The sequence below is a fragment of the Magallana gigas genome, chromosome 2, assembly GCF_963853765.1.
Source record: "Magallana gigas chromosome 2, xbMagGiga1.1, whole genome shotgun sequence".
Taxonomy (NCBI): domain Eukaryota; kingdom Metazoa; phylum Mollusca; class Bivalvia; order Ostreida; family Ostreidae; genus Magallana; species Magallana gigas.
Window position 1 is genome coordinate 56,248,219 of NC_088854.1, and position 26,494 is coordinate 56,274,712.

Here is a 26,494-nt window from a genome sequence, read left to right on the forward strand (position 1 = left end):
TACTGCGAAACAAATGACGACTTGTGAAATTTTTGTTTTATAATTTTTGATTGATTAAAACTAACAAACCTTTCATCGTTTTTTCTATTCTGGTTTATCCATTCATTTCACATGAAATGAATTTTGCAGAAAGTCAGAAAGTAAAATATGTGATTTTAGATCAAGTCAAAAGACGTCAAGTTCAATGTTTTAAAGAAAACATATGCCCAAAACATTACTTTTTGAATCTGGATGATCAAAATACATGTACATTGAATAACATTCAAGCTTTATAAAAGAAACAACATGTTCTAGAGTAAGAACGTTTTAATAGGAAGTCAGAATGGACTAAACGAATCAATGAATTTATAAATACATCATACAAACGTTACTTCTAACATCATAAGTCAATGGAAACAAATGGAAGGACACACAAGGCGAGACATTTTAATTCATGGAATTCTTTGTCAAAATTTATTCCTCACCAAAGCACTTATGAAATATTGAATACATAATCTGTAGTTCATTCTCTTAAATCTTCCAATTGTTTAAACAATAGGAGAAAAGAAAGAAAATGATATTGAGAGTCTAATTGATATGCCAGTTTATCATTTCAATTCCAAGTGCTGGCAATGTTTTTTTACTTATCAAAATCAATTAAAATAAAGTCAACATCTAAAACAAAACTCAAAAACAAAAATTGAGCTTGTTGAAGAGTAAAATCAGTCATATACTGACAGTATTTTTAACTCCAATGATTGTACATGTATTAGCCAATATGAAATGTAATCATCTGCCAGAGAAAAAATTCTATGAAACAATCACTAAATTGTAATGATAAAAGATGTGAAGAAATACAAAGTATTCAGTTGTGCGCATGTCAAGAGATGTCACTCATTAAATATTAAAAGTTGAGCAACATTATAAAAATATTTCATAAAAAAACATTTAGAGCAAGTGAAAATACTCGGTGATACCATGATTCTGTATGCCATTCTCTGAATCTTACTGTGTAAGGGAAATAAGTCTTGTTACTTTTAGATCTTGTTTACTTGTATATAGTCACTCAGCAATGATACTGCAGTAAAACAAATCTTGTCTATCTAATTAATGCTGACATTTCAATGTGTCGGAACGTCATGGTTACAAAAACCCAGTTTCTAGCTTAATTACATTTTTAAATAAGAACCTGCTGAATAAGGAATAAAACCAAAGAGTCTTCTCTACTGGGGGAAATGGGTATAGGTCATCTTTTCTCTGTATTTCTGTGTATCAAAGTACGTTATCTTCTCTAATTGTCAGTTATAACAATTTTGGGAAAGAATGGCAAGAAATTTGGCACTTTCCATTCCTTACCTTGTTAGATGATCAAAGTCGGCATTTGTTTACGATCATATGAACTTGGAATTAAGCAATTACCTTTTTACAAAGAAACATTACAATGAATAGCACTACACAATGTCACACATTTCAAACTACCTGATACATGAACATTCTTTGGTACAAAGGTTTCCTAGAACTTGAATATTTACACATATTATATTTAATTTTAAGGTTTTATTTTACCTGTAAAAACAATTATTATGATTTAGAGCAACATATATATATATATGTACTCTTTATCATGAATTGGTGACATGTAATTGGTGGTGTTTTGTCAAAAAAATTTTTTTTAAATGAAACCAACATACAACACGGTATGCTAGCAAGTATGAGAGGTCTTCATCTAACAAATTTTATCAACATCTTTAAATGCCCTTAACATAATTAACACAACCATTTCTTTCATTTTCACAAAAACAAAAAATGTTGAATGATTGCTACAATGATTATGATACTACATAACAAAGTACCACGGTGCAATTGAAAAATGGCTCTTCAAATGAAATGAGATAATGCACCATTACTAAAAGGGATGTAAAAATCATACTATAGTTTATATATGTATATCAATATTTGCATTTGAAAAAATGTTACACATTAATTTTCCATAATAAAACTAATGCTGTTCCACATTCCTGTACAATTTACTCCACATGCTGAAGTGGAGTTGAAATATCAAGAAAGCGGCTTCATCGAGTTCACATTCCTTTCACAAAGGGATGAGTAAATGACCACACATGCTCCAAGGGCTAGGAATCCTCTTTCCCAGTGTCACCTTTCAACAGTTCAAACAGCAGACCACAGGACTGCAGGCTGGGGGGAACGATGGAGTTGAGGGCCTCCTTGGTCAGCATGCTGATCTTGGCTAGCTCAGTCAGTCTCATCAGTAGCTGACCATACTTTGTGGGGGTCTGGGGGAAGTGACTCTCTGTGTACTGTCTCAGGGCCTCCGTGATGGCGTCTTGGTGCTCGACCACTCGACTCGGTTCCTTCATTCCTTTGATGTCTACAAAAAGAGCAGTAGTTTGGAGAACTGAGATAATACTACAATCGGACCTTACTTGCATGAGGGGATTTCCTTTGATGTCTACCAAAAGAGTAGTAGGTTGGAGAATTGAGATAAAACTATTATTGTACCTAACTTAGGGGTATTTATATCTTGTTTGTTTTAATGTTGATATTTGTTCATTAATACGAGAATACAATTATTCATGTTCAAACAAAAATCAATAAAGATCTACTTCACTGTAAAATTTAAGAATACAATTATCAGATACAAAAAAAAATTGACCAAAAGTTGAGTTTACTAATTAAAGTACATTTATGAAATAGAGGCAAACACTGTATGTACTTAAGTGTTTTTGTTTGTGTAAATATTACCTGGAGATATCAAAATCAGGACTTTAAGAGCAACAAATTCGTGCTGATCGACTTGAAGTCTGCGGAGATGTTCAGCAATGGATAGCATTCTACTGATGATGTCATCCACTCCATGGCCGATGCTTACAGCTTTTTCCAGGTCAATGCTTTTACCAAATGGAAGCTGAATTTCAGAGGGGGTATTCATCGATTTGAAACAACAATTCAACGTCAGAATTTCACACCACGAGTTCTGCAACAGTAAGATTTGGTCGTCTGTCTGCAAAATAATTACAAAAAATTAATTTACTATCATTGCATATTTGTCTATAGAACATGGACTTTAAATTTAATAAATTTCAAGCAGTTTGAAAAAATTTAAACAACATATGGCTTGGAACTTCATTCATTGACAAACCTATTGGTATATTGAGCTATATTTATATCAGTAATGATTCACTTCTGAAAATCAATGCATTTTCCTTTAGTTATAAAAAGATCTTATTTTAAGATCTGTTCAATTCTATTTCAAACTGGATAAAATGATTATGGATACAGCCCAAAATGGGGCTAAATCTTGAACAATGCTTAAGGCTAGCTGGGAGGTAAATGAAAAGCCTAAAACTCTAGTAATAAATTATTTCTATCTTATCACTATTGAGATTTGTAAGATTCATTTTAATTTTGTTTTGATATAAATAAGTATTAGCAATTCATAACTTTCTTCAAACTAAATTTCCCCTTAAAGTTGATATTATGCATGCCTTTGAAACATTCATTGTAATTATTTCTATCTAATACAAGAGAGCTATTGCTAGGTAGAGCAGTTGGTTCAACAGACATACATATCCATGCTCTGTCATTGGTCAAACTTTTCATTATTGATTTGCTATATATATTTATATAATGAAACCTAAATGTCTAATAATATTAATTTAGCCCCCAGTTGTAGGATCATTTCTGTATTTGTTGGTGTAAAAAGATTTTTTTTTTCAAAGTTTGTTTTTTTATTTGCATGCAGTTGTTTTTGTGAAGTGTCAAAATAAAATACCGGTATGTAATGTCCCTTCCATTTTGTTTTTAATTAACTCATCAATTATACTATATCTAACATACATTTTACTCACTTTACATGAATTATGAAATAAATATGTAGATAAAAACAATGATATACTTTTTTTGTTGTATACAACATGGGTAGCCAATCACATAACTTACTGCAATAGAACTAAACTGAGGTAAATTCCTTGCCCAACGGACAAGTTTGTACAGCTTCAACTCCGCTAGCTGCAGCATGGACATAATGACATTAGGGTCGGTGTCCGAGATTTTCTCCATGGGGAAGTCGGCCTCTGCCTCATCCTCACACAGGACAGACTCCATGCCCACAATATCAGACAGGATCTGGGGCACTACAGGTCGGACGATTCCCTGTAAGAGGGCTTTGCCTGACTTATTCAGAATAGCCATCAGCTGGCTTCCTGAGACATCCTCCCCTGTTGGCAAGGTCACATTGATGTCCTCAAGAGACACACTTCTCGTTGATTGGGGTCGCTTTACTTTAGGTTTTTTAACAGGGACAGGTATTTTGGGTCGACTCCTAGGAGAACAGCCATCATAACTACTTCTTCCTCCTCTGGTACGATCAAGTCTAACAGCTAAATTTTTAAAAAGACAAATAAAATCTTCAAAACACTAACATTATAAATATATGAAATAGAAAACCATCCAATCTTTATGAAGTACTATGCGCATTTGAATGAAAATATGGATAAGTTTTCATTGTATCTTCTAGTTGTCAAGATATTCAAGATAAACTATTTTCTCTTGGACAATATAGCTATTATACCTTGGGTTTTCATTCCCATAAGAACACATTTGGCAAATCGGCAGCTGGGACACTTTTTTCGGTTTCCTCGACTGATTTCACAGTCACCATTTCTATGACAAGTGAATGTTTTATTGTTTTGGACAGTTCGTTTAAAGAAACCTTTACAACTTTCACATGTGAAAATTCCATAGTGATAACCTAAAAAAAGAAAATATAAAATGCATCAACATAATTGGTAAGTTTTTAATAATTTTACAACCAAATGTACCGGTAGTTTTTAATAACTTGTATTACACAGTTTCAGCAGGATGTTCAAGCAATATACTCCATGAGCTTTTCCTTAACAAAAATTTTATATTCTACTTAAATTCTTCAAATGAAGCAAGTTTGACACATTAAGACTATACACAACAGCATTCAACTTGAATTCTTCACAACATGCACTTGTTTCTATGTTATAAAGGTTATAATTATAACAGAGAATAGACCCTCTCTCTTGGACTCTTCTACTGACCTGATACATTGTCCCCACACACAGGGCAAGGCTGGTATCCCTCATTAGACATACTATTGTCATCCATTTGGGAAATGGTTGTTTCCGGAATACACGGCACGTCCACATCCGATTGCATGCTTTCTTGACTGGACATGTCTCCAGAGGACGATATCGATGTAGAGAACTGAAGTTGAGGCTCAACAGACGACACGCCCTCGCCTAATGAATTGTCAGTGCTTGTTCTAACATAAAATGTTTGACCCACAGAATCAATCATCAGGGTCCCTTGATCTGCCACAACCTCCTCTGATGGTGAGGATAAGGTCACATTATCACCCAAATGAATCTCAGTGTTTGCGACACCTTTAGAATTCAGGCTTTTGGCTTGTTGCATGGCAAGAGAAGTCAAGACATTCACCATGGCCTCTTGCTCACCACTTCCAAAATTTCCCACCAAATTGTTTACACCTTGTTCATCTGGTTTTTGATTACTTTGGTTTATTTTCAATTTCAACATATTTTTAATATCATCTGGGCTTATAAATTGAGACGACTGACCCAGTTCTGTGTTTGATGATTTCTGCATTCCCTGCAAGATGTTCACAATACGGGCATTGGTATCATCATCTTCATTACTGGTCCTACTTCCTCCTGATAAAGATGCATTTTTAGTTTCCAAGATTTCCTGTTTTATCTTAATTCTAGGATGCATACTGGTAGGCTGGTTTCCACTTTCTTTTGACGTGAGTGTTTGGGAAATAGCTTGCAGAAGAGCTGGGGAAATACTCACATCAGACAATGCATTCATTTCTGAAAAAAAACCTTTAAAATTAAGACATGTCCACCTCATGGATGATCTTATTCACTTTAAACAACAACAGCGCATGGCTTCATTGACAAATATCATCATAGATAATAGCAAATATACTCAATATTACAACACATGTGACTCAACATATAAAAAGTGGATTGCAATGTGAAAGTAGCACTCAACTCTTAGTACTTTCAGAACAGACATCTCGTTCGAAATATTTCTGAAAGCATGTATAAGGCATAGTCGGTGTTTTACCACATGATGTAATACTATTATCCTGTTATAGTCTGGAAACCTTAACTTGTTAATGACCCACGGGTAGAAATACCCAACCGACCATCGACCAGTCAGCATGTGTCTTTGTTTTTGGTCACCGAAAACCAACATATTGCCGTATCAATTCAGAATATATCGGTAAACAAACAAATGCAGAATCAACTCACTGGTTATCTTTGTTGCAACAAATGTCTGTGATTAAGAGAGTAAAAGTCTCATGATTATCTTGCAATGAAGACTTGTATTTTGAGAAGAATCGCGTCGTTTCGGCCATGACCTTGCAATGGGTGGCGTCCTTCACCAAAATGAAAACGATGGAGGTTCCAGGTGCGCGGAGGCGATGGGCTTTATTCCAAAACTTTTTGTAAATTTCTTAGAGGACTCGTTCTAACCCAAATTACTCAACACTTTATTCCGATTTTAGATATAAAATGGCTGCCAACAATGGATTGCCACGAAATTTTCCATTGGTTAGAGACTATATTCCGCGAAGCCTTTAGAGTTGTCGTTCGTGTTCCATGGGCGGATCAAAATATTTTGGTTCATTCATTCAAAGTATATTAGGCTACTTTATTCATAAATTAATTCGTGAACAAACATAAATTGTATCTATAACACCAATGGAACCTACTTATATGCATCAACCTATTGTTTATGACAGTAGGCCTAACTGTAAAGGATATGTAGGCCATATATTCATGATTGTATATATATGAGCCTATAATTACAGGGACGTATTTTTTTAAAGGCGTATACATACTAACCTGTACGTTCGTGATAGAAAGCCGCTTGGTCTTATTTTTTTGCTCATTCAAAGTATCAAATAATTTAAATTACATCTTAAATCAGCAGAAGCCTCATTAGTTGTAAATTTCAACTTGCATCACTGAAGCATGCATGTATAGGCATTACCTCATTCCTCCTTTAATAAATGGAAAATTTTATTTAATAGCGGATTTCGTGTGTATTTCATCCATATTTTGATTAAAGTTCGAATTTAAATACCTTTTTCATATGTATTAAAGACAGGCACGTAGCATCGTTTTTTGAAAGTGGTGGGGGGGGGGGGGGGGGGGCAGACTCGTCAAAATAATCTTGACAAGCAAAAAAAAAAAAAAAAAGGAAAAAAGGTTACTTTCCAAAACCCTGAAAATCCTTTTTTTTTCAGATGGAACAATAGTATGATTGATGTGAAAGTTTACCAAGTGACATATTGGTAAACTCCACTCGAATTCGGGCACGAAATATTTGTAAAATTCTCTCTTTACTAAATATGGTATTAATAAAACTATCCTGTATATTATACATTTTAAGATTTACCTTAATTTCAATACCGATCAACAGATTTATTTTGTCACAAAACAAAAAAGAAAACCAATCAATTAGAAAATTTCCAAACACACCTGGTTTAAACTACTGATCATTGTTTTATCCGATCAAAAGTGGCTATTTGTTGTAAAGAGATTTCGTAGTTACGGAGGGTAACTGGTCCAGTGACCTTCCTATTTCGAAGGTTATCGCGCCACTCTCCACGTGGAATGTAAATGTCACGTGACCTTGAGCCTCGATCTGTGATCGGAGCGACCAGCAATGAGTCTCCGACCAGAAATTCATCGTCACAATTCAGTGCCTCTTCAGCATCAGGTTCTATCCACCACAACGGTCGTATAAGAGGGGCCCCTGAAATTGTAATAATAGATCAATATTATTTCATCGCTGTATTCTCAAGCAAAAGCATTATTTGGCACATGGATGTACACTCAATGTACACACCTGACTTTTGGGCCTCAGTGGAGGCTTGGTACAGTAGAGGAGTCACGATATCCTCGTGAACTTTGACCATCTCCCTAGCGATCTCTACCACCTCCTCGTCAAAGTCCCAAGGAACAAAGGAAAATTGCATGGAAGGTAGGTAAGCAGAAAGCTGCAACCAGCGAATATAGAGTTCCCTTTCTGGTAAAACAACGTCAATCCCTAGGTTTTCTCCATAGCCGTTCCCGCCTATCATATCCGGAAGAACATAAGGATATCCCAGAATTCCAAGAGTGAGAATTGTGGGTATAAGAGTTTTAAATCCATTCTCATAACCCCAGTTGGACTCTTTATCTCCCATTCGAACAAACACTGGGTGTCTCTGTGATTTGTACCCACAACGGACCTCAATCATATCGCCAAACCTTGAGACCATATCCACGTACAGAGTTGTGAAGAAACCCGGATTTCCTAACCTGTATTTCGTGGAGTAAGATGATGGAAGGTACGTCATCTCACCAGCATCGAACTTGAAGGAGTCAATATGAAACTCGGTTTGCATTTCACGCAGACGTCCGACGAACCATTCTATGGCGTCTTCGTTGGTGACATCGACAATGCCTCCGATACCTTGCCACCACTTCACAAGCGCTGGGACCTTACCGGAGACATCTCGCAACCAATATCCTTTTTCGACTCCTTCCATGAAAGCATCGGAATCTAAATTCGCAAAAGGTGTTATCCAAACTGTTGTTCGGAATCCGTCTGTTTTCAGCTGCTGAACCAATCCTAGAGGGTCAGGAAACTTCTCGGGGTCAAAGTCAAAATCTCCGTATTTTGTTGTGAGTTTATCGTCGATTTCTATTTGACTGTTGGAAAACCCGTGTGATTTTATTTCTGCAGCTAGTTGTAAAACTTTGGTTTGGTTTATTAAAGTTTTATACCTAGCCCACGTCGACCAAATTGGACTTTTCATCATTCTTTTGTCTGGCATACCACTTGGAATATCAAATAATAAATCATGAACAAAATTTCTTATTTCCCGCACATTTCTCTGCTTGCATATTGTATAATTAAGTGTTATATACTCCGACATAGCTCTTGGAAAGTGCGGCTCCTGATATTTTGCCTGAAGACACAAAAGGCGCGATTTCTTTTCGTTGATTGCAACATGCAGCGGAGTACTGTCATCGACGAAGAGCCCAACTCCTTTAGAGTTAATCCAGTATGGTTCAAGTACGTTGCCAAAAGATGACTTTTCCGGAACGATATCATTTGAAATGAACGGTTGCATCGGCAGGTCCACGTCATTTAGAGGCCATCTCTGTGTGTGCAATTCTGCCCCACCGTACCAAGCGGCACCATCTAGTGGAATACACGAGGTTGGAAGTGTGTTCGATGTTGGTCTCGAACTGAAATTCATCTCAAAACATCCATGGCCTTTTAGGGCTTTCCTTTTCACGACTGCTTTAATGGAATCCCCCCACGTCAGGCAAAAGTCGCCTCGAGATTCACGACAGTCGGTCGATGGAAGAGATTTTAGGGAACTCGGGAGGAATTGTTCTATGAATTTGACTCCGTTTTCCGTGATGGCCAGACTGACAGAATCCTCGTTATACACTAGTTTTCTTCTCACGGCTCCACAACCGTCTGCATCACAGTAGTCACCGCTATCCCCCACGTTGTCCCCTCCATCGTTTTGTGTCCCCAATGAGAGGCCAACCAAGAACAACACTATGCTACAGCGTCTAACTATCGGTCCGGTTTGCAACGACATTTTACAGAAGGTTATTAATTACTTCTTTCCGGAGTTGCAACTGCAAAGGAAATATTTAGTGACTGAATGCCAATATCAGATCAGACAAAATAAAGCAATCTAGTTGTAATTTGATCTAATTGCTGTTAGAGGACCCGACATAATATACATGTACCTTCAGTGGTATATAACATCGACTTCAATACTGATACCCCCGTGCCTGTTTACAGAGAACTTTAAATTCTTCAGGTACCATTGGCAGAGACGAGAAGCTAGATCCGCACACTGGTTCGGTATTCAGCACGTCGATTATGTGTGCAAACACGCAATGACAGACACACAAAGAGTAAACCTTAGACGTGTGTAAATACGATAATACGCTTGTAGGACCTTATCTTACCGGAACCCAATATCGCTAGCTTTGCTTTAAAACCCGAGATGTTTGATAGCCACCGGAACTTGAACAGAACATTAAAACTTTTTTCCTACCAATGACATTTGAATAATTACATGTATTATGCAATATACTGATTAACCGATTTTTTTTATCATTTTCATTCATTATTGCTCTTGTCCTCTACACTGGGCTTATCTGTTTGATTGCGTAAGGTTTCTAAGGTTCTAAACTAGTAGTACACAATCTATATTTTTAGATTTTTTAGAAGTGAGTTTCTGTATAATTATATATTGATTATAAATTTACCATTTCTTCATAAAAATCATTCTTGAATTCCAGTGTCGATAATAGAGACATAATTCTTATTTTTGAAAATGTCAAGAATTATTACTCACATAGGTACCAAGAAAGACTTGGGAGTGAACTCAGAAATAATCGGATTTGTTATATCAACTGCTCATGTAAGTAATATTCTATATGCTATCTGTGTACATGTATAAAATTTACAATTATTATGATGTGTATATTGCTTGACAACGGATAAAGCACTGTGTCAATCTTGAGTACAATATTTTAGCATAAAATATGCAAGATTGAATAATATAATGGAAAATATTTGGGCATTTGAATGACGTTGACCCGACATCAAATTTTGTAAATATTCATTTAATTAGACATCAAAATTCGGTCTGTAAGACGGCAGATTTAGTCAAACCAAAATCTGATTTGCTTAAAACAGAAGTCGATGTCCAACTGACAATTCATATGACATAATGATATCAATATATTTAAATATGATAATGACTGTAGTTTTATAAAATAACAAGGCGGTATTCGAGTTCAAGGCAAAATCATTAAGTAACAGCAAACGCATACCCTACGTTTCCAAGACCTGAAACTTTGATTCGATTTTCAGAAAGAACGTTCATACTGAGAGGACTCCAGTTGTTGTCTCCGGGACACCGCTCTTTAACCATAACGAAACCAGCTCTTCAATCATCAAACATTTGTCACCAACAAATTTTACTGATTTTGTATTTTTATTAACAAAGAAATATGCTCCAAGATTATATGCATGGAGTCGACGTTGTTTATTTATTTTGATTCTTAATGTTGTTAGCAAATACTTGGTGAAAACTTCTTGAGAAAAAGTTTGGTCGACGGTACAAAGGTAAATAACTCGGACATGTTTGATAAACATGTAGAGTTGTATAGCTTTGTCAAATTCTTATCAGAACATACGAATAGTTACTAAAACAACGTTTACATTTTTTAGTTTACACGATTTTTACCAAAAGTTCAAAACATACGTCTGTATTCAAGAAAATTGTAAAATCAGCTAAGAGAGACAAGACTTTTCTTTTCTAGATTTGATTCATTGTTCATTATTTCAAATGTCACCTTTTTTTATGCATGTCATGATTTTCGCGGAGGAAAAGTGATATTAAGTTAATAATCATAATCATTTCCTTTCTTTTTAATACAACATGAACACAATATTTAGGATTTTTAGCAGAATAACGTAATAAAATAGCAAAGGCATAAAAGTTACAACTTTTTTTTTCATTTTATAATATTCAGGTAAATATAATATATCACAGAATGCCATAAATACACATGTATATATCAGATAGAAAAACAGACATTTTCTCAGCGCTATGCAACTTCACAGGGACGAATTTGTTCAATAATTATTATATATAGATTACATGACATACAAATGATCATTACTACCTAAGGATAGCCTATAAAAGCTTTGTTAAAAAGCTTATTTCAAATGGGATCCTTATACACGTATGACGGTTAAGTTAAAAAAAAAAACAAATTTACACAGTGGAATTTTGGCAGGATACTTGATACTATTTTTGATGAAGAAAATACTAGTAGTCAGAATATGACTTCTGGTCAAAATAACAACAAAAAGTTCTCGTATTAGCAACAAATGTTTGTGACCGGATACTGTAAAAAATACTTAGTATACAAATTCACATAAAACTCTCAGGACCACCAAACATGGATCAAACAGCAGCCTGCACCCTTTTATTGAATGCTGCATTGTGGACTAGTGTCATTCAAACAAAATTATTGATATCAAGTGTAGAAGTATGCCACCATACAAGTGTTCATTTTCACGAGTAAAAAAAAACAAGCAGCTTCAGTGAAAGTTTTTTTGGTTTGGACCAAACGAACTCTGGCGGAAGTTTGATGTCCCGTATTCACGAGGGGTTAAGAAGATGACACGTTAACGATAGACAGGCGTTCGTATGTTAGCATGTCTTTGCTTTAACAGAATCATTTGATCCTCTGACTCACTGAGTACTTTTTGCAATTTATACAGAAACACAATGGATTTAAATGTATAGAGTTTTTAGGTGGAGATATACCAGTTGATTTTAAAAAGTCTCAAAACAACCATGGGGTGAATCATCACTTACTTTAGTCTTTGGTATCATTATTTAAATATTTCTATGCTTACAAATGTCAAAATTTCGTGTATCAACTGGATTCCAGTATCTCATTCTCTTGGCCGGGTCCTGCTTCGGAGTCTATAATCTGTTAACATCATAACGTGGCAAAAGTTGACTGAATTTAAAAGATGAACTATCACACTGACTTTATTGTATAGTGACACCTGTTAAAAGGGAAAAAAGTGATATCCATAAGCATGAGTAAGCCTAAAGGGCGTTTTCTACCACTGAATATGTGATACTCTTTGAGAAGGGTAAAATCAAATTTTTCAAGGACAGTTAAACCTGTGCACCTATGTTGACCCATTTAGAATCGCTATCTTTACAACACATGTACCGTGTAGTTTAGAAGTCATAAAGCATATCTCCAACCTGCAAATCAAAACACTACTTAATCTACATAATTTTACATTATTGATCGCCATTTGTTAACATATTGTAACTCATAATTTTAGCTCTTTTCATGTTCATAATAGAAGAAGTAGAGGAGACATCTTGCACTGTTTACATACGTTTCATGGTCGTGGCCATATTAGACTGTATTGCTCACCTTAAGAAGAAGAGCTCTATATCGATATATATAAGGAATAAGGAATCATTCTTTGAGTATTATGAGGTGATAATTTTGGTCGGGCGTGATCAAATCCAATAAAGCTTTAAGCCCGAAAGGCCAATCGCAACTTCTCGGGCCTTTCCGGCAAGCTCGGAAAAACACCTCGAATGTATTACCTAGGCGTCCATGACAACCCCCCTTTTTATAAAACTTGATATAGGTACAACACATTTTACGATCTGTTGAGATGTAAGCTAGACTTCATTAAAGTAAATGATATACCCTAAAATATAACACAGATGCGACTTATAAGGCTGTCTAACCGATATTTATTTTAATGGGAAGCGACTCCATTTTGTATGAAATTCTAACATCCGGTGATGTTAATACATTCGAGGTGTTTTTCCGAGCTTGCCGGAAAGGCCCGAGAAGTTACGATTGCCCGAAAGGCGTTATGATAGATTTGATCACACCCGATCGAAATTATCACCTCATAATATTCAAAGAACGATTCCTTATATATATATATATAAAATATATATAAAAACGTCTGAAGATTGAATGAAAGCGCTAACGTTTTACTCTGTGTTGTCTTTCGTTTTTCAAATTTTATTTATATATATATATATATATATATATATATATATATATATATATATATATATATATATATATATATATATATATATATATATATATATATATATATAATTTTAAGCCATCGTACGATTAAATATTGAAATATGAATAAGCAAACCCCGCTGGCGCCTCAATTTGGCGTCATTTGTATTATGGGTTATATAGTACAAAATCGATACGTAGCGTTATCACAGGCAAAGACACTGGAAAATGTAAATATAAGAAAATACAAAAATTTAAAAGGCAAAATTTATAGATTTCTCTTTACTTAGAATCATTTTATAGCTAAAGAAATCATATCTGAACATTTTACGTAAATCTGATGGAAAATTGTTAAATTCATAATACTGTTGAATCATTATTGTTCGTGTGGAACAATGCTCGTGGCTTCCATGGGTAATCTTTCCGCCTTCATACGAGACCAAGTATGCCATTTGGAGGGGGTTGTAAGATAATGCTACGTAGAATTTTAAAGGTTTTACCGGATGTTTGCACCTAATTTCAATCTGCATCGTCCGACAAAATTTTGCTCTGTTTTAACTGTAAAAATGCAACGAATTTTACAGAATGAGTATATAAATTAGTTATTTACAAAAAGAAGTAATTGTACTCAATTTGCTGATCTGTGTAAAATGCAGATCTAGAAAGGAATTACATTTAGTTCAAACTTGTATTTACAATTACTGACATCATGCATGGAAGATGTTTTAGGTGTTGCAAACTCTAGAGTATCGGTTGCCATTGTCAACGCCTCCATCACGGGGTCCTCTGTACCTTACAAGCTTATTAATAACCTAGTACGAAACCATTTCGAATATAATAGCTGGTGGCGACTTCTCCGAGAGAACTCGTGCCCTATTACTAGGGTACAAGTTCTCCAGGGTACGGGTTCTCCAGGGGGTAACGACTTCTCTAGCATTTATAAATACCAGTATGTTTACTTTGTTGTTACAAGACAACGGGATATAACGGGGAAGGAATGTCTGGATAACGGACCTGAATATTTAAATATGCAAATCCTACACTTTCATATAATCACACGAAGGGTCTTTCTTATATCTAATTATAGTGTTAAATACCTTTCCAAAAGCGACAGGATCCAAGCAAACTGTTTTTACTGTAACTAATAGATGTGTTTTGCATTTCACCCAATTTTGCGGACATTTTACTTAGATTCAAACTTTTTTACATGATGTCTGGATAATAAAAAAAATTCCAAATGTTTCATATCCATCTTCATCCTAGAACATAGGTGCATGTGTCATAGGGAGAAGAAACCCATTCATATTATTGTTTGAGTATTTGTAATGTATTTAAGCCCTTGGTTTGGATCTTTTTTTTTACCTAAATATACAATACGATCCGTAAATTCTGAGACTGTTCTGAATTAACATTACTGTTTAAAGCAACAAATAAGAATTAGTGAAACATATCATATGAATATACAAGGAATACAGTTTTATACTATGTAGGTTAGAACTAATCATTATTTAAAATCAAAGTAGCAATATTATCTCATATGGTTTATTTGACGTCTTTCGTTTTGCAAGCCAAAAATAGAGTTTTTATGAAATTGTCATGGCAACCTAATCTACACTTCTGTCTGGATTATCTCCACATGTTTTCAATTAGCAGCTTATTATTTATCAATAAGATTTTAAGGTTTTATTTATAAACTTGATTATTTAATGACATCAAATAAAAGTCCCCAACCCAGGTTTACACCAGGGTTATAAGTTACGCAGCAGTAAGTCTCTCTAGGCTCAGTCCTATAGGGAAGGAAACTTTCTCTTTCTTATTTTTTTTTTCAAACCAAACAATCCATAAGGGTACATTTTTCATGCCTTCATTTTGAGACTGAAGATACAGAAGCCAGATTTTGTAGTCATTTGATAAAGAAGGGGCACTATGAAAATCCCGACAACAATTTTATAACGTCATTGCTTCTCGTTCAAGTAAATCTTTTCAATATTTTGCAATTGTGAATTACAAAAAAAATTGCCATAAGAGATTAAAATGAATTTTTGTGAAGTTTTATAATGGTATCAGAATTTATGGAGCACCCTATGGTACTTGTACTAGTTCAAATTCAGTAAATTATTATTGCTGACACATTCTTTAGAATAGCATACCATCTGTAAAAGTTAAGCTTTAAAAAGCTAGCATTAATTTTAGTTATCAATAATCAGTTGATAAATTTCAATAATTGTAAGAAGATTTTTGTGATTTCATATGAAAAATGATATTGTATGATATTTTTTGTCATTATTTCGTTTTCATTGTCGTAGGATAAGTCTGAAGAACTATACGTGAGTATTTGTTGGTAAGTAAATCATTTATTATAGTGACCCGTGCATCGTTTACAATTAAATAGTGCACGATTACATAAATCAAACACCCGGCCCATTGGACCTATAAGTCATTGTTAACACTAAGTAATAATTTTCATTGCATGCGCGAAAATTTACTTTGTGTGAAAACAAAATGTAGTTCAGTTATGCAGATAGCATTTCTAAGTAGCAATATAGGTATGCTTGTAAAGTTATCATAAAGTTATATAGATCATTTAATCTATGATTTTAAAAGCAAAGCCATGTATCGTTTATAGTGTGAATTTAGAGTATTGATAGTAAAGCTAATTGACTGTTAAAGTAATTACGACGCACGGTTTGGTGGAAACCAGTTATACTTTAAACAAGTTTTTCAATATTGATATATATGCATATTCATATATTTTTGCATTTTCATCGATGAATAGATCTACGTATGTTTTTATATTTTTGTCTGGATTGTAAAGTAACTAGAAAACAGCTGTAAAATTTGCTTCTTTCTTAATATATATATATATATATATATATATATATATATATATATATATATATATATATATATATATATATATATATATATATATATATATATATATATATATATATATATATATATTTCCTTTTGTTGTATTTCGATGAAGGTCGTGCATTTGTGAAAATGCTATTGAATATGTAATCTGTAAAATTAATGAATGTAATTATAGTATTTTTTTATCATATGTAATGAATTGGTGCATAAAAAGGGAGCAAACTTTAAGAATATGTTACGATGTCACTTTTTAGTAATGCAAGCAGTATATGAAAACTTCTAGCAACATTCAGACGTCTACAGCTGATGTTTTAATCGACGTCTCTGACGCTTTCTATCAATTTACAAACATCATTATTTCAAGACGTTCTACAGACGCTCCATTTTTTCTTTTTCTTTCAATGGGTATATTTTGTTAATCAAAGAAAATAGAAGATATCTTTATACATATAGTATTACAACAATGTATCCATATTTACGAAATTGTACAAAATTCAACATTTCAGTAGATGAACTGTTGATAAGCAATACAAATTATTTATTTAATATATAATTTATCTAATTCGTTTAACCACTATTAAAATTCGGGGCTTTTTTCTCCTCTTTTGGAAAAATAACCTTAGATAATACAGATATATATAAAAAGAAAAGTTCTTAGAAAGTTGATCTTATAATTTTCTTTCTGATTTTAAAGAAATCTAAAATATTGTTAACAACTGATTATTATTTCTTGGAACCAAGCTGTATTCTATACACAGTATCCAATGTTCTTCCGGTTTCAAAAGAATCTGAGTTTTTCAGTTGGGTCATACACACTTACATACCCCCCCCCCCCCCCCCCGGCCCCATCTCTCATTTTATTCAGACCCAAACACGAACTATAGGACAACTTTGTTGACAAAAATTGTCTTGACAACGTAATGCAAAACACTGTACAAAAGATAGAATATGTTTACTGGTATAAAGTAGTTGTCAAGACAGTCGTTATCCACAAAGAAAGGTGTAAATAAAAGACACTCAAGTCCGACATATTTAAAACACATATTACCTTAACTTTAACATACACTTTTCATCTATACATGTCTTTCACTTTTGTAATAACGACAGACTCAAGTTAAACAGACCATTTTTAAAGACACAAAAGCGTACGGTAGATAAAAGCATTTTTAAATTTCTTGTCTCAATTATTCTCAGTTCCAATTTTTTTTCTTATAATTAACAGGACTGGTACAGGATAGATAATATAATGCCAAAAATGTTAAGGCAACAGGCAAAAATCTATCTTTGTTTTAAATTCTTGTTTGCAAGTATTTCTAAAAAAAATTCTGCAAATGGGCAAAAACTAGAATAGATGGGGTTATGCATGGATTTATCGACGTGGGCTTTCCTTAAAAGTAACGATTACTCGACTCAAACTGGCCAGTACAACAGGCCTCGCAGTCACCAACTTGCCTTGAGTCAACGTTCCTGACTCAAGTCCGAGAATTCAAATTCATGGATTTGCATTTGCAGGATTTGAGTTGAAACCTGAGCTGAGTAGTTTGAAAAAGTTGGTAACTGTGGGACCTAATATAAATACATGCAATTCATTTAATTTTCAGCTGAATGTAACGATCAGTTAGCATTGTATTCTTTCGGTTGGTACATTTATCATTGAAAAAGTAATATGTGTAGTCAAATTACAATTGAATCATTGCAAGTTTATAGTCCTTTCAAAATTACCCGTAGGAAACGAGACACTAAAATTTGAGACAAAATAACCGCATCACAATGTTATGAGTGTGTAAAAAATGTTGAGAATAACAGCAATCATTATGAGATCAATTTACTTTATACCAAAAGGTAGTAGTGTGAGCGCTGGGTTTCAAAATTGTTGCGTGAATCAAGCAAAACGATTGCTTTATTTTTTACTTATCTCGTTGTCAGACAAAGAATCCTATCTTCAAGACTTTGATTTTAATGCCTTTGTAATTTTTCTTCAATTTCTTTAAACATGCAGAGCAACTTGTAGATTATGATGTAATTGTAAATACGTTGAATTGTATTGTAAAATTAATGCTAATAATTTATCGATAAATTTTTTAAAACTTTGAAAAGGTTCAATATAATCTTAACTTTTTGTGTGATGTATATGGTCTATTTTCTGTACTTCTGCAGAGATTTCTGGAATGAAATATTACCCATTGAAGCGTTCTGTGTCGGATGAAATCAATATAATAAGTATTTTGCATGATAAGTCGTCCTCGATTTTTTTCCCCCCGAGAGTCCATATGCAAATATTTTTCAACAAGCCAACACAAAAAATCCTACATTATTTTCAAGACAACTCTCACATCCGCGGGTGTATGTGTGGTGTTTTGGGTTGGGACATATATATTTTCAAGTCTTTGCAGATGTAACGAAAGGAAGGTACCACCAAACTTTGCTTTTACCACTAACACCACATGACTTATGACTTACCGAGATGCACCATAAAAATTATTTATTTTATCACTCCAATTACTTTTGGTTTAAGCATGGGAAGACTTTGGCATAATAATTAAGTTTTAGGCTGAACAAAATGGTACAACTATTTCATTGAGCACTATATTTGTACATTGATCCTACTCTGTTAAGTCATTTCATTTGGAGTTTCACATTATTCAAGTTTCTTAAACATAGCATTGAAAGCATTTTTTATTTTTTTTATTTTTCTTATATTCTGGCATGAGTGGAGATCTAGTTAATGAAAGAAAAACAACAATATCGTTAAAACTATAACAACAACTTTTATTTGTTCGGATATGGAATGTTGGACATTCCAAAACGTCATGACAAATATGATACAATGCCTCACACATCTTGTGTAAAAACGACATCTTGTTAAACATGTCCAAGTGTCTTTCATGGATGAACAAAACAAATAACAAATCGATTGATCGGTATATAACCTGCTTCACAAACATTCTTCTTTATAGATAAAATGATAGCAATGAATTTTCTTCGTATAAATTAAAAAGTAACAAGATAATCGTGAGTAAACATGGTCATGATTAACATGATACATAAATATTCAAAAATGTTTCTTCGGTTCAAGAGATTGGTTTTCTCAGCAAACGTCATAAGAAGCAACCTAAAGCTACACAGCTTATGTTCCACAAAATATAATAGAGAATACATGTCAACATATAACTCAAGTAAAAAAAACATATGAATTTAATGATAGTTTTCTAGGCTTCAAAGGAAACCCAGTTTCTTTAAGAAACGTCATAGAAAACCAAACATAGCTATTTGATAAAGTTTAAGTAGGAAAACTGAATAGATATTCATAAAAAAAAACAAAGATTTCTTCGGTTTCTAAGGTATTTGATTTTCCTTAGAAACGTCATAAAAATCCAAACAGTTTTCATATATCATAGCATTATACCACTGAAAAACAAGCAAATGTCGCCAGTGCATAGTGTATCATAAATACAAGGTTTTCTCGGTTTCGAAGATTTTCATTCTCTTTAGAAACGTAATAAAATTCCAAACAGTGTCATATATAATGCATAAACATTCTGATATAAGCATAATGTATCATCGATATAAGGTTTTCTCGGTTTCAAAGATTATTGATTTCATATGAAACGTCATGAAAAACAAACAAATGCACCATACATACGCAATAATTATAGTTTATATAAGTGTAGCATTTTTGCAATGAAGTGCTTCGGCTTTAAAAATATTTTTTTCGAAAGTCATTGAAACCTCATATATTCAAGTCGTGTGACAAGTGTAGTTGTTCAGATTTTGGAATCTTAGACTAAAATCGTCATAACAACCTAAACCAAAACAAAGAATTAAAATGTATTTTAAAATGTTTACTGATATACGGGTCGCTGTTAAGAGAAGCGTATTTCATACTTTAAGACTTACAGAACCCGTAGGAAAGATCTTGATTAGAGGCCAAAAAGTAAACAAAATGAAACCATGTTTGTAAAAAAAGATCGTATTTTGTAAAAAGGGGGTATCGAATTATAGGTGTAATAAAGACTAATTCAATAGGCATGTTTTACATAAAAAACAGGATTTACCATCAGATTTCACGATTTTATATGTTATTATTTGTTTCGTTTTGTGTATAACACCCAACAACAGAGATTACATTTCACTGTCCATCAAATATTTAAGGTAAACTATACCAACAGTAAAAACTGCGCTTTGTTGAAATTAGAGCGTATGCATGTCTTCAATACTGAATATAAAGCCGGGGGTTCCACTAATACGAAACTCGGCGAAGAATACCACTCAGGCCAGCCCTTACTATGGCGTCCTGAAGCTCTCTGCATCCCTCGCTCGGTCTGATCTCCGTCCACTTTTTCAAGCACTGGTATGCTATCTCTATGGAATCCCCTCGGTAGTCCTGCTTTATGATGCAAATATTCGTTGCCGTCAACCCCAGAAGTATCCCCACTCGATCCATGGCTTCTCCCACGGCCAAGTGTTTTGACAACTTTCTGATGAGTTCGTCTACAAGTGATGAAGCTACATTAACTGATACCTCATGACCCTCACAAGAACTTGAAGAAGCTTAATAATTCAAAATATGCGCTATATGGTCGAATACTCCTATCGATGAAATACTACAGACCAAGATAAGTTCGTTTTTGTATGATATCTTACGATATTTTATTGAAACTACTTACATTTCTTATCCTCTCCTGGCAGACTATAAAAGTTTGGACATTTTCGACCCAGGGCATCAGTTTCTAAGTCATCCTCGCGTAGAGGAGCAAAGTACGGGACAAACGAAACCTCCTCTGGCCAGTCCACCATACAACACTGGACAGATACATCCATTTGAGAGACGCTGCAATATACACAAATCAATTAACGACGGATAAGTTTTTGTAAAAAGTTCATTTTTTCATTATTATAATTTTGTCTGAGTGATGCGTTGGTAAAAAAAAATGTCAATCAGTGACTTTTTAAATCATGAATGATACATACGTAAATCATTTTTAAAAACTTGCCTTTCTAATTTTCTTTTCCAAAAATAATCTACAAAATAAGTAAATGTCATTATATTATGAATAGCAGTCTCGAATCTTCCGAACTATTAAAGGAGTTATAATAATTCAAATCTTTCATTGTGACGTACCTCTTTTAAATGTTATTAGGAGACAAACGACCAGGCATCCAAATCTCCAGCTGCACGTATACGCTGAAACAAGTAAGGTATAATGGGTTATACGTTTTTAAAATCAGAAACAAAAAATCAAGAGTGAGTTTAGCCGACTATTAGAATTGTTCATCTATTTAAGACATACATGTACTTACTTTTCCATGATGTTATGTAACCAGTTTTCTTTCCATTAATAGAATCGAAAACCTCGCTACAAAAAGATGTTTCTCGCATATATTTTTATGGTCATTGATGCATTTGATTATAAATACTTTGTAAAATCTTAAGTTTTATACAATACATTCACTTTAAACCTGAATGTTCGGAAACGTTTCATAGAACTATCAAGTAATACCTTTTATGTATTTGTTTAAAAGTGGAAGTTTTTTTGCAAGTTGAAAATGATGAAAAAGTAGAACATTTTGGTCGATATACCTTGTTTCTTTTTCCCCATCTTCCTCGGGGAATAGAGTAGCGAGGACTGACCAGATATTTTCGGAGTTTGGAAGGAACTCACTTAAAGAAGATTCCAGGATTTGATCAGACTTGGATGATGTGTTTTCAATGCCTGATCTCATCAAATCTTTATATTCCTAAAAGTTAAGCCATATAGACTGCTTACAAAATATGGAAGGTAATAAAAATATGGTTATATGGATGTAAAAGTTAATTCATTCAAACATGCATTCGTTATTCAAGTGGATGCAACTTGTACCTTTGAATAAGATATGATCTACCTATTGTTGTAATCGGATGAAACCTCAGTATTTACCTGGATTTCTTTGCCGATAATCTCGTGTAATTTTATCCTTGTGTGTAAGTCGGCCAGCAGCGAAAGAAGAATTTTATTTTTATCTCTGGTACAAAGAAATTCATGATCAACTCTGGCCTTCCGCGACTCGGCGACGACCAGACTGACAAAAAGTATACACCAGTTCAGTGGCATCCACAACATAGCAAGGGGCTACAAAGATACAACATAGCGTGTGGTTACAAAGATACAACATAGCGTGTGGTTACAAAGATACAACATAGCGTGTGGCTACAACGATACAACATAGCATGGGGCTACAACGACCAAATGTAGAACGTTCTGTTAGTTATTTGATTCTCGTTAGAGAAATTTATCATACATAAATGATGAAAATGATTTTACAATTTCAACTGTTATGTCAATGAACATTTTGCAGGCACTTAACATCGGTTGTTAAATTTATTTGCTCGTGATATATATGAATTACGTGAACTTCATTGGGGCTCGAATTACGGATAATGCAATTCTTTAGTTTTGTTCCGAAGACAAAAATGATTAAAATTCGTAATCTTATATGAACTGTGTATTGCAATAAAAACATTCACTAAAACCCCCTGTTTCAATCCTGTTAAAAAGTGTATTTAATGTATACATTTGAATATTTTTATGTAATGATAAACCAATAACATTTAGTGATGTTTTCACATGCACTGTCAATAAAAGATTGACAAAGCGGGAACGAATAATGATGACATGCATTGTGCTGAACTTAATAAAAACTCTTTTAATTATGGTATTTACTCAAGTTGTTTATATATAAATTTTCTTAAAATAAAACATTTTGTCCAATTAGAATTATTTTATTCTATAGTTTTATTTCTTTTTCACTCGTTTGAAATAATTAATTAATGCAAAAAAATTAAAGCAAATGGTGTGACAAAAGTTCCAGGCAAATTAATCCGAAAACTGGAGGGTAAACTCATTAACCAGTGTGGTTTTAAAAGGAAAACTCTATAATGATTACGTGCAGAGGAGATGTTATTATATATGCTTGCCGCTTTTGGACGCCAGTGGAGAGGGGGTGTAACACTGGACCGTTTTTTCCGGTGACACTATACATGCGTTGTGATGGTAATTTAAGAGGGTTATATAAAAAAAAAATTGAAACGACTGATATGGAACGAAACGGCCTCAAAAAGATTAAATCTTCTTTAAAATGAGTCATGTTCAGCTTTAATATTGCAGCAGAGGAATTGCTACAATTTAGTGGGTGTTTTTATGTAGCTTTTAAAATCCGTTTTCTTAGGGCTGGCCGCATGCATTGAATTAGATTGATGAGCGGACATTTGTCTTATTAATTCAACATCAAGACAAAAGCATGGCCTCTGTCGTAATCAAACGAGTCATTTCAATATCCGCAAGCTCTGGTGATTTTTAACAAGGATGTATTGGAACGCCCTATTATTGCATACTGAGGGATAAATTATTCATCCAAAATATCTTGTTCAAGTCCCCTGATCTAGCATTACAATCGATACCTATACCTACCTTCTAGTATATATTCATAAAGAAAAATCGACAGCATTATTGAACATACGCCAAGATGCAAACAAATAACAATTAAATGACTCCAATAAGTAAACTTTTGAGTTTTCTTTTTTGCCTTTAACCCTGCACGAAATTCCCATAAATTCAACTAATCAATTTATATTCAAATTAACAGGTTTCAATGTTTATCATAGGGTTACTATATGCGTCTATTGTTATGTCTCTAGCAAAAAAAACCCAGTCTTTGAAATTGTTCTCTGGATCTCATTGTCACCCATTCAAATTAATCAAAGGCATTTATTCTAAAATTTTAATGATTTGGATAATTTATTTGAGCACTTGTTTAAAACGCAAGTTAAATATTGAATAAAAATTAAGATAAACCATGTTTATTTACTTACATTTGTGAATTCATTAAAAGTAAGCCACTGTCAGCTGGAGGTTTTAAACTAACTGTTTTCTGTTCCGTCAGGTAAATAAACATTGAATTTGAGAATTCCGCTACGTCAGAACATGGTATGATTTCTAAAAATAGAAATAAGCTTTATAATCTTTTTTTGGAACAGTGGTCTTGTATAGAAAATACACAAAAGTATGGATGAATTTTCAACCCAAAAAAAGAAGAGTATATAGATTGTATTTTGAAGAATTCACCTAAAATTACCCGTTTGTTTATATGTTAGCAGACCATTTAAATATTTACTTTTGCTCCATGGTTACTTGGCTTTATTAGATATTAAAAATGCATCCTGTTGCATCGACCAACGGGTAACTAAGCGTAACATAGTATAACATGTGCTTGGCTGGCCTAATTAAGGCAATTCTTACAAATTGTACCGAAAGTGTAGATGCAACTGAACGAATGCTCCATTATACCATATCTTCTATGGAAGTAATGCGAGCATTGAAAATATGCCTCTTAAGTTTTGCAGGGAAAAGGCCATTTATAGATCCAAACACCGTGGGATTGATAGAACTGTACGAGGCAATTATCGAACTAAAACATTACCGTTAATTTCGTATTCATGAACTACCGTATCTCAACCATTCTGCTGCATGATTAACATTTACTTTTTCACATCCTCAGACATTTGTTGTTCATTGAATTGTTCATTCATTCTTTCACTTCGTCCATTCAGACTACAATTTTTATTCATTGCCATCTAAATTTTTTTTTCTTCAGTTAAAACTACAATATCTTACAAACTTTAGGCCTACATTAAATGACTTAAACTAGTTCGAACTAGACTTCTATTCATCGTTTAGATCGGTGTTAAACAAATTATTATTTATGTATATATGTCATAAAGAGCGGATACGATGCCCCTGTGATTCAATCTCCAATGACCCCTTACGACAACCTTTGGCTAGGCTCCTTGAATTTAACTTCCTGATTGCAGCTTTACCTGTGTTTTGTGCATACCTTTAAAAAATGTAATATAAATACAACTGCTAGGTTCACACAGTCAGTGTGTCAAGTATATGTTGTAAAATCGAAGGCATAAACAGACCAAAGAAAGATAAACCTAGATGAAATAAAAATCTAGCGGACATTTTATTTTGTCGCTTGGTTTCCTGATTCACTCAAATTTCAGCTTGAACTACTACGTATTTTAAAAAAAATCCACATTGTCCATCTGTTTCTCTTGTTTAATCCTTAAAAGATCAATTAAAACTTATTGGAAAGAAAATAATAAAATAATGCGAATAAATTCTCATATCGACGCGTCACATCCTCTAATGAAGTTATCCGTTTAATTTTCTGTTGATGCCCTTACACACACAAAAAAGTTGTCTCTTTCACCATTAATGTTTAAAGAACAAATCAAGGAACAATATTGTCCTGAGTTGGTTCCCCATTACATACATGACAGTCATTCTACAATAAATACTAAATGGTAAATGTTTTTAAATGTCGGCGCTTTCATGAACTTGGTTTGTATGGTTATATCACAGGATTTTTATCAATCAGTCGTTTAAGAGAGAGAGAGAGAGAGAGAGAGAGAGAGAGAGAGAGAGAGAGAGAGAGAGAGAGAGAGAGAGAGAGAGAGAGAGAGACTTATTGAGGCTTATTAAGCCGCTGATTGATGCTAATTCAGGTGCCTGTAGTTATATCAGAAAAAAGCCACGTTGAAAACTGATGTTATAAGCATGGCGTTGCAGCAGTTGCTTCCTTTTTTTTTGCTCGTCAACTTGGCTAAGACCACACATCTCTTACCTCTTAGCCATAAAACTTAGACGACCTCATTTTTGATCTAAGTCTCCCGTTTACAAAAGTCATACTTAGTGGCAAAGTGAGACTTTGGATCAAAATGACATTGTCTGAGTTTTAAGGCCCCCTAAAAGAGGTTCTCGTGAAGACCTTCCTCGCTCGGAATCAGCAACTGTGACGGTCACAGTACAGACGAAGCTCGACTAGATTTTTAACTATGAACGGCAATGTACTGTATTTTGCTTCTGCATTTAATTATATGTCTGGTTTGT

General features: G+C 33.8%; 2 protein-coding genes across 6 annotated transcripts; both read right to left on the reverse strand.

Moving 5' to 3' along the window:
* Positions 1-288: 288 nt before the first annotated feature.
* LOC105318031 (myogenesis-regulating glycosidase) lies at positions 289-10,147 on the reverse strand. 4 transcript variants are annotated; one of them, XM_020063113.3, is made up of 6 exons: positions 7,542-7,680; positions 5,067-5,858; positions 4,571-4,750; positions 3,940-4,379; positions 2,743-3,001; positions 289-2,368 (listed from the first exon to the last, which is right to left on the reverse strand). In XM_020063113.3, the coding sequence occupies exons 2-6, from the start codon at positions 5,854-5,856 to the stop codon at positions 2,112-2,114; spliced, it is 1,926 nt and encodes a 641-aa protein (XP_019918672.2). In that variant the 5' UTR covers positions 5,857-5,858; positions 7,542-7,680; the 3' UTR covers positions 289-2,111. The 4 variants fall into 4 exon arrangements, with proteins under 4 accessions (XP_019918672.2, XP_011413194.2, XP_011413192.3 ...); XM_011414892.3 differs by lacking the exon at positions 7,542-7,680 and adding an exon at positions 6,306-6,612; XM_011414890.4 differs by lacking the exons at positions 289-2,368; positions 2,743-3,001; positions 3,940-4,379; positions 4,571-4,750 and adding exons at positions 7,912-9,707; positions 9,822-10,147 and having other exon boundaries at positions 5,707-5,858; positions 7,542-7,818.
* Positions 10,148-19,310: 9,163 nt separating this feature from the next.
* LOC105318029 (uncharacterized) lies at positions 19,311-25,118 on the reverse strand. 2 transcript variants are annotated; one of them, XM_066077348.1, is made up of 9 exons: positions 25,020-25,118; positions 24,412-24,535; positions 22,481-22,672; positions 22,144-22,301; positions 21,864-21,919; positions 21,685-21,747; positions 21,557-21,584; positions 21,230-21,393; positions 19,311-21,053 (listed from the first exon to the last, which is right to left on the reverse strand). In XM_066077348.1, the coding sequence occupies exons 3-9, from the start codon at positions 22,661-22,663 to the stop codon at positions 20,803-20,805; spliced, it is 903 nt and encodes a 300-aa protein (XP_065933420.1). In that variant the 5' UTR covers positions 22,664-22,672; positions 24,412-24,535; positions 25,020-25,118; the 3' UTR covers positions 19,311-20,802. The 2 variants fall into 2 exon arrangements, with proteins under 2 accessions (XP_065933420.1, XP_065933421.1); XM_066077349.1 differs by lacking the exon at positions 25,020-25,118 and having other exon boundaries at positions 24,412-24,590.
* Between the last annotated feature and the right edge of the window lie 1,376 nt (positions 25,119-26,494).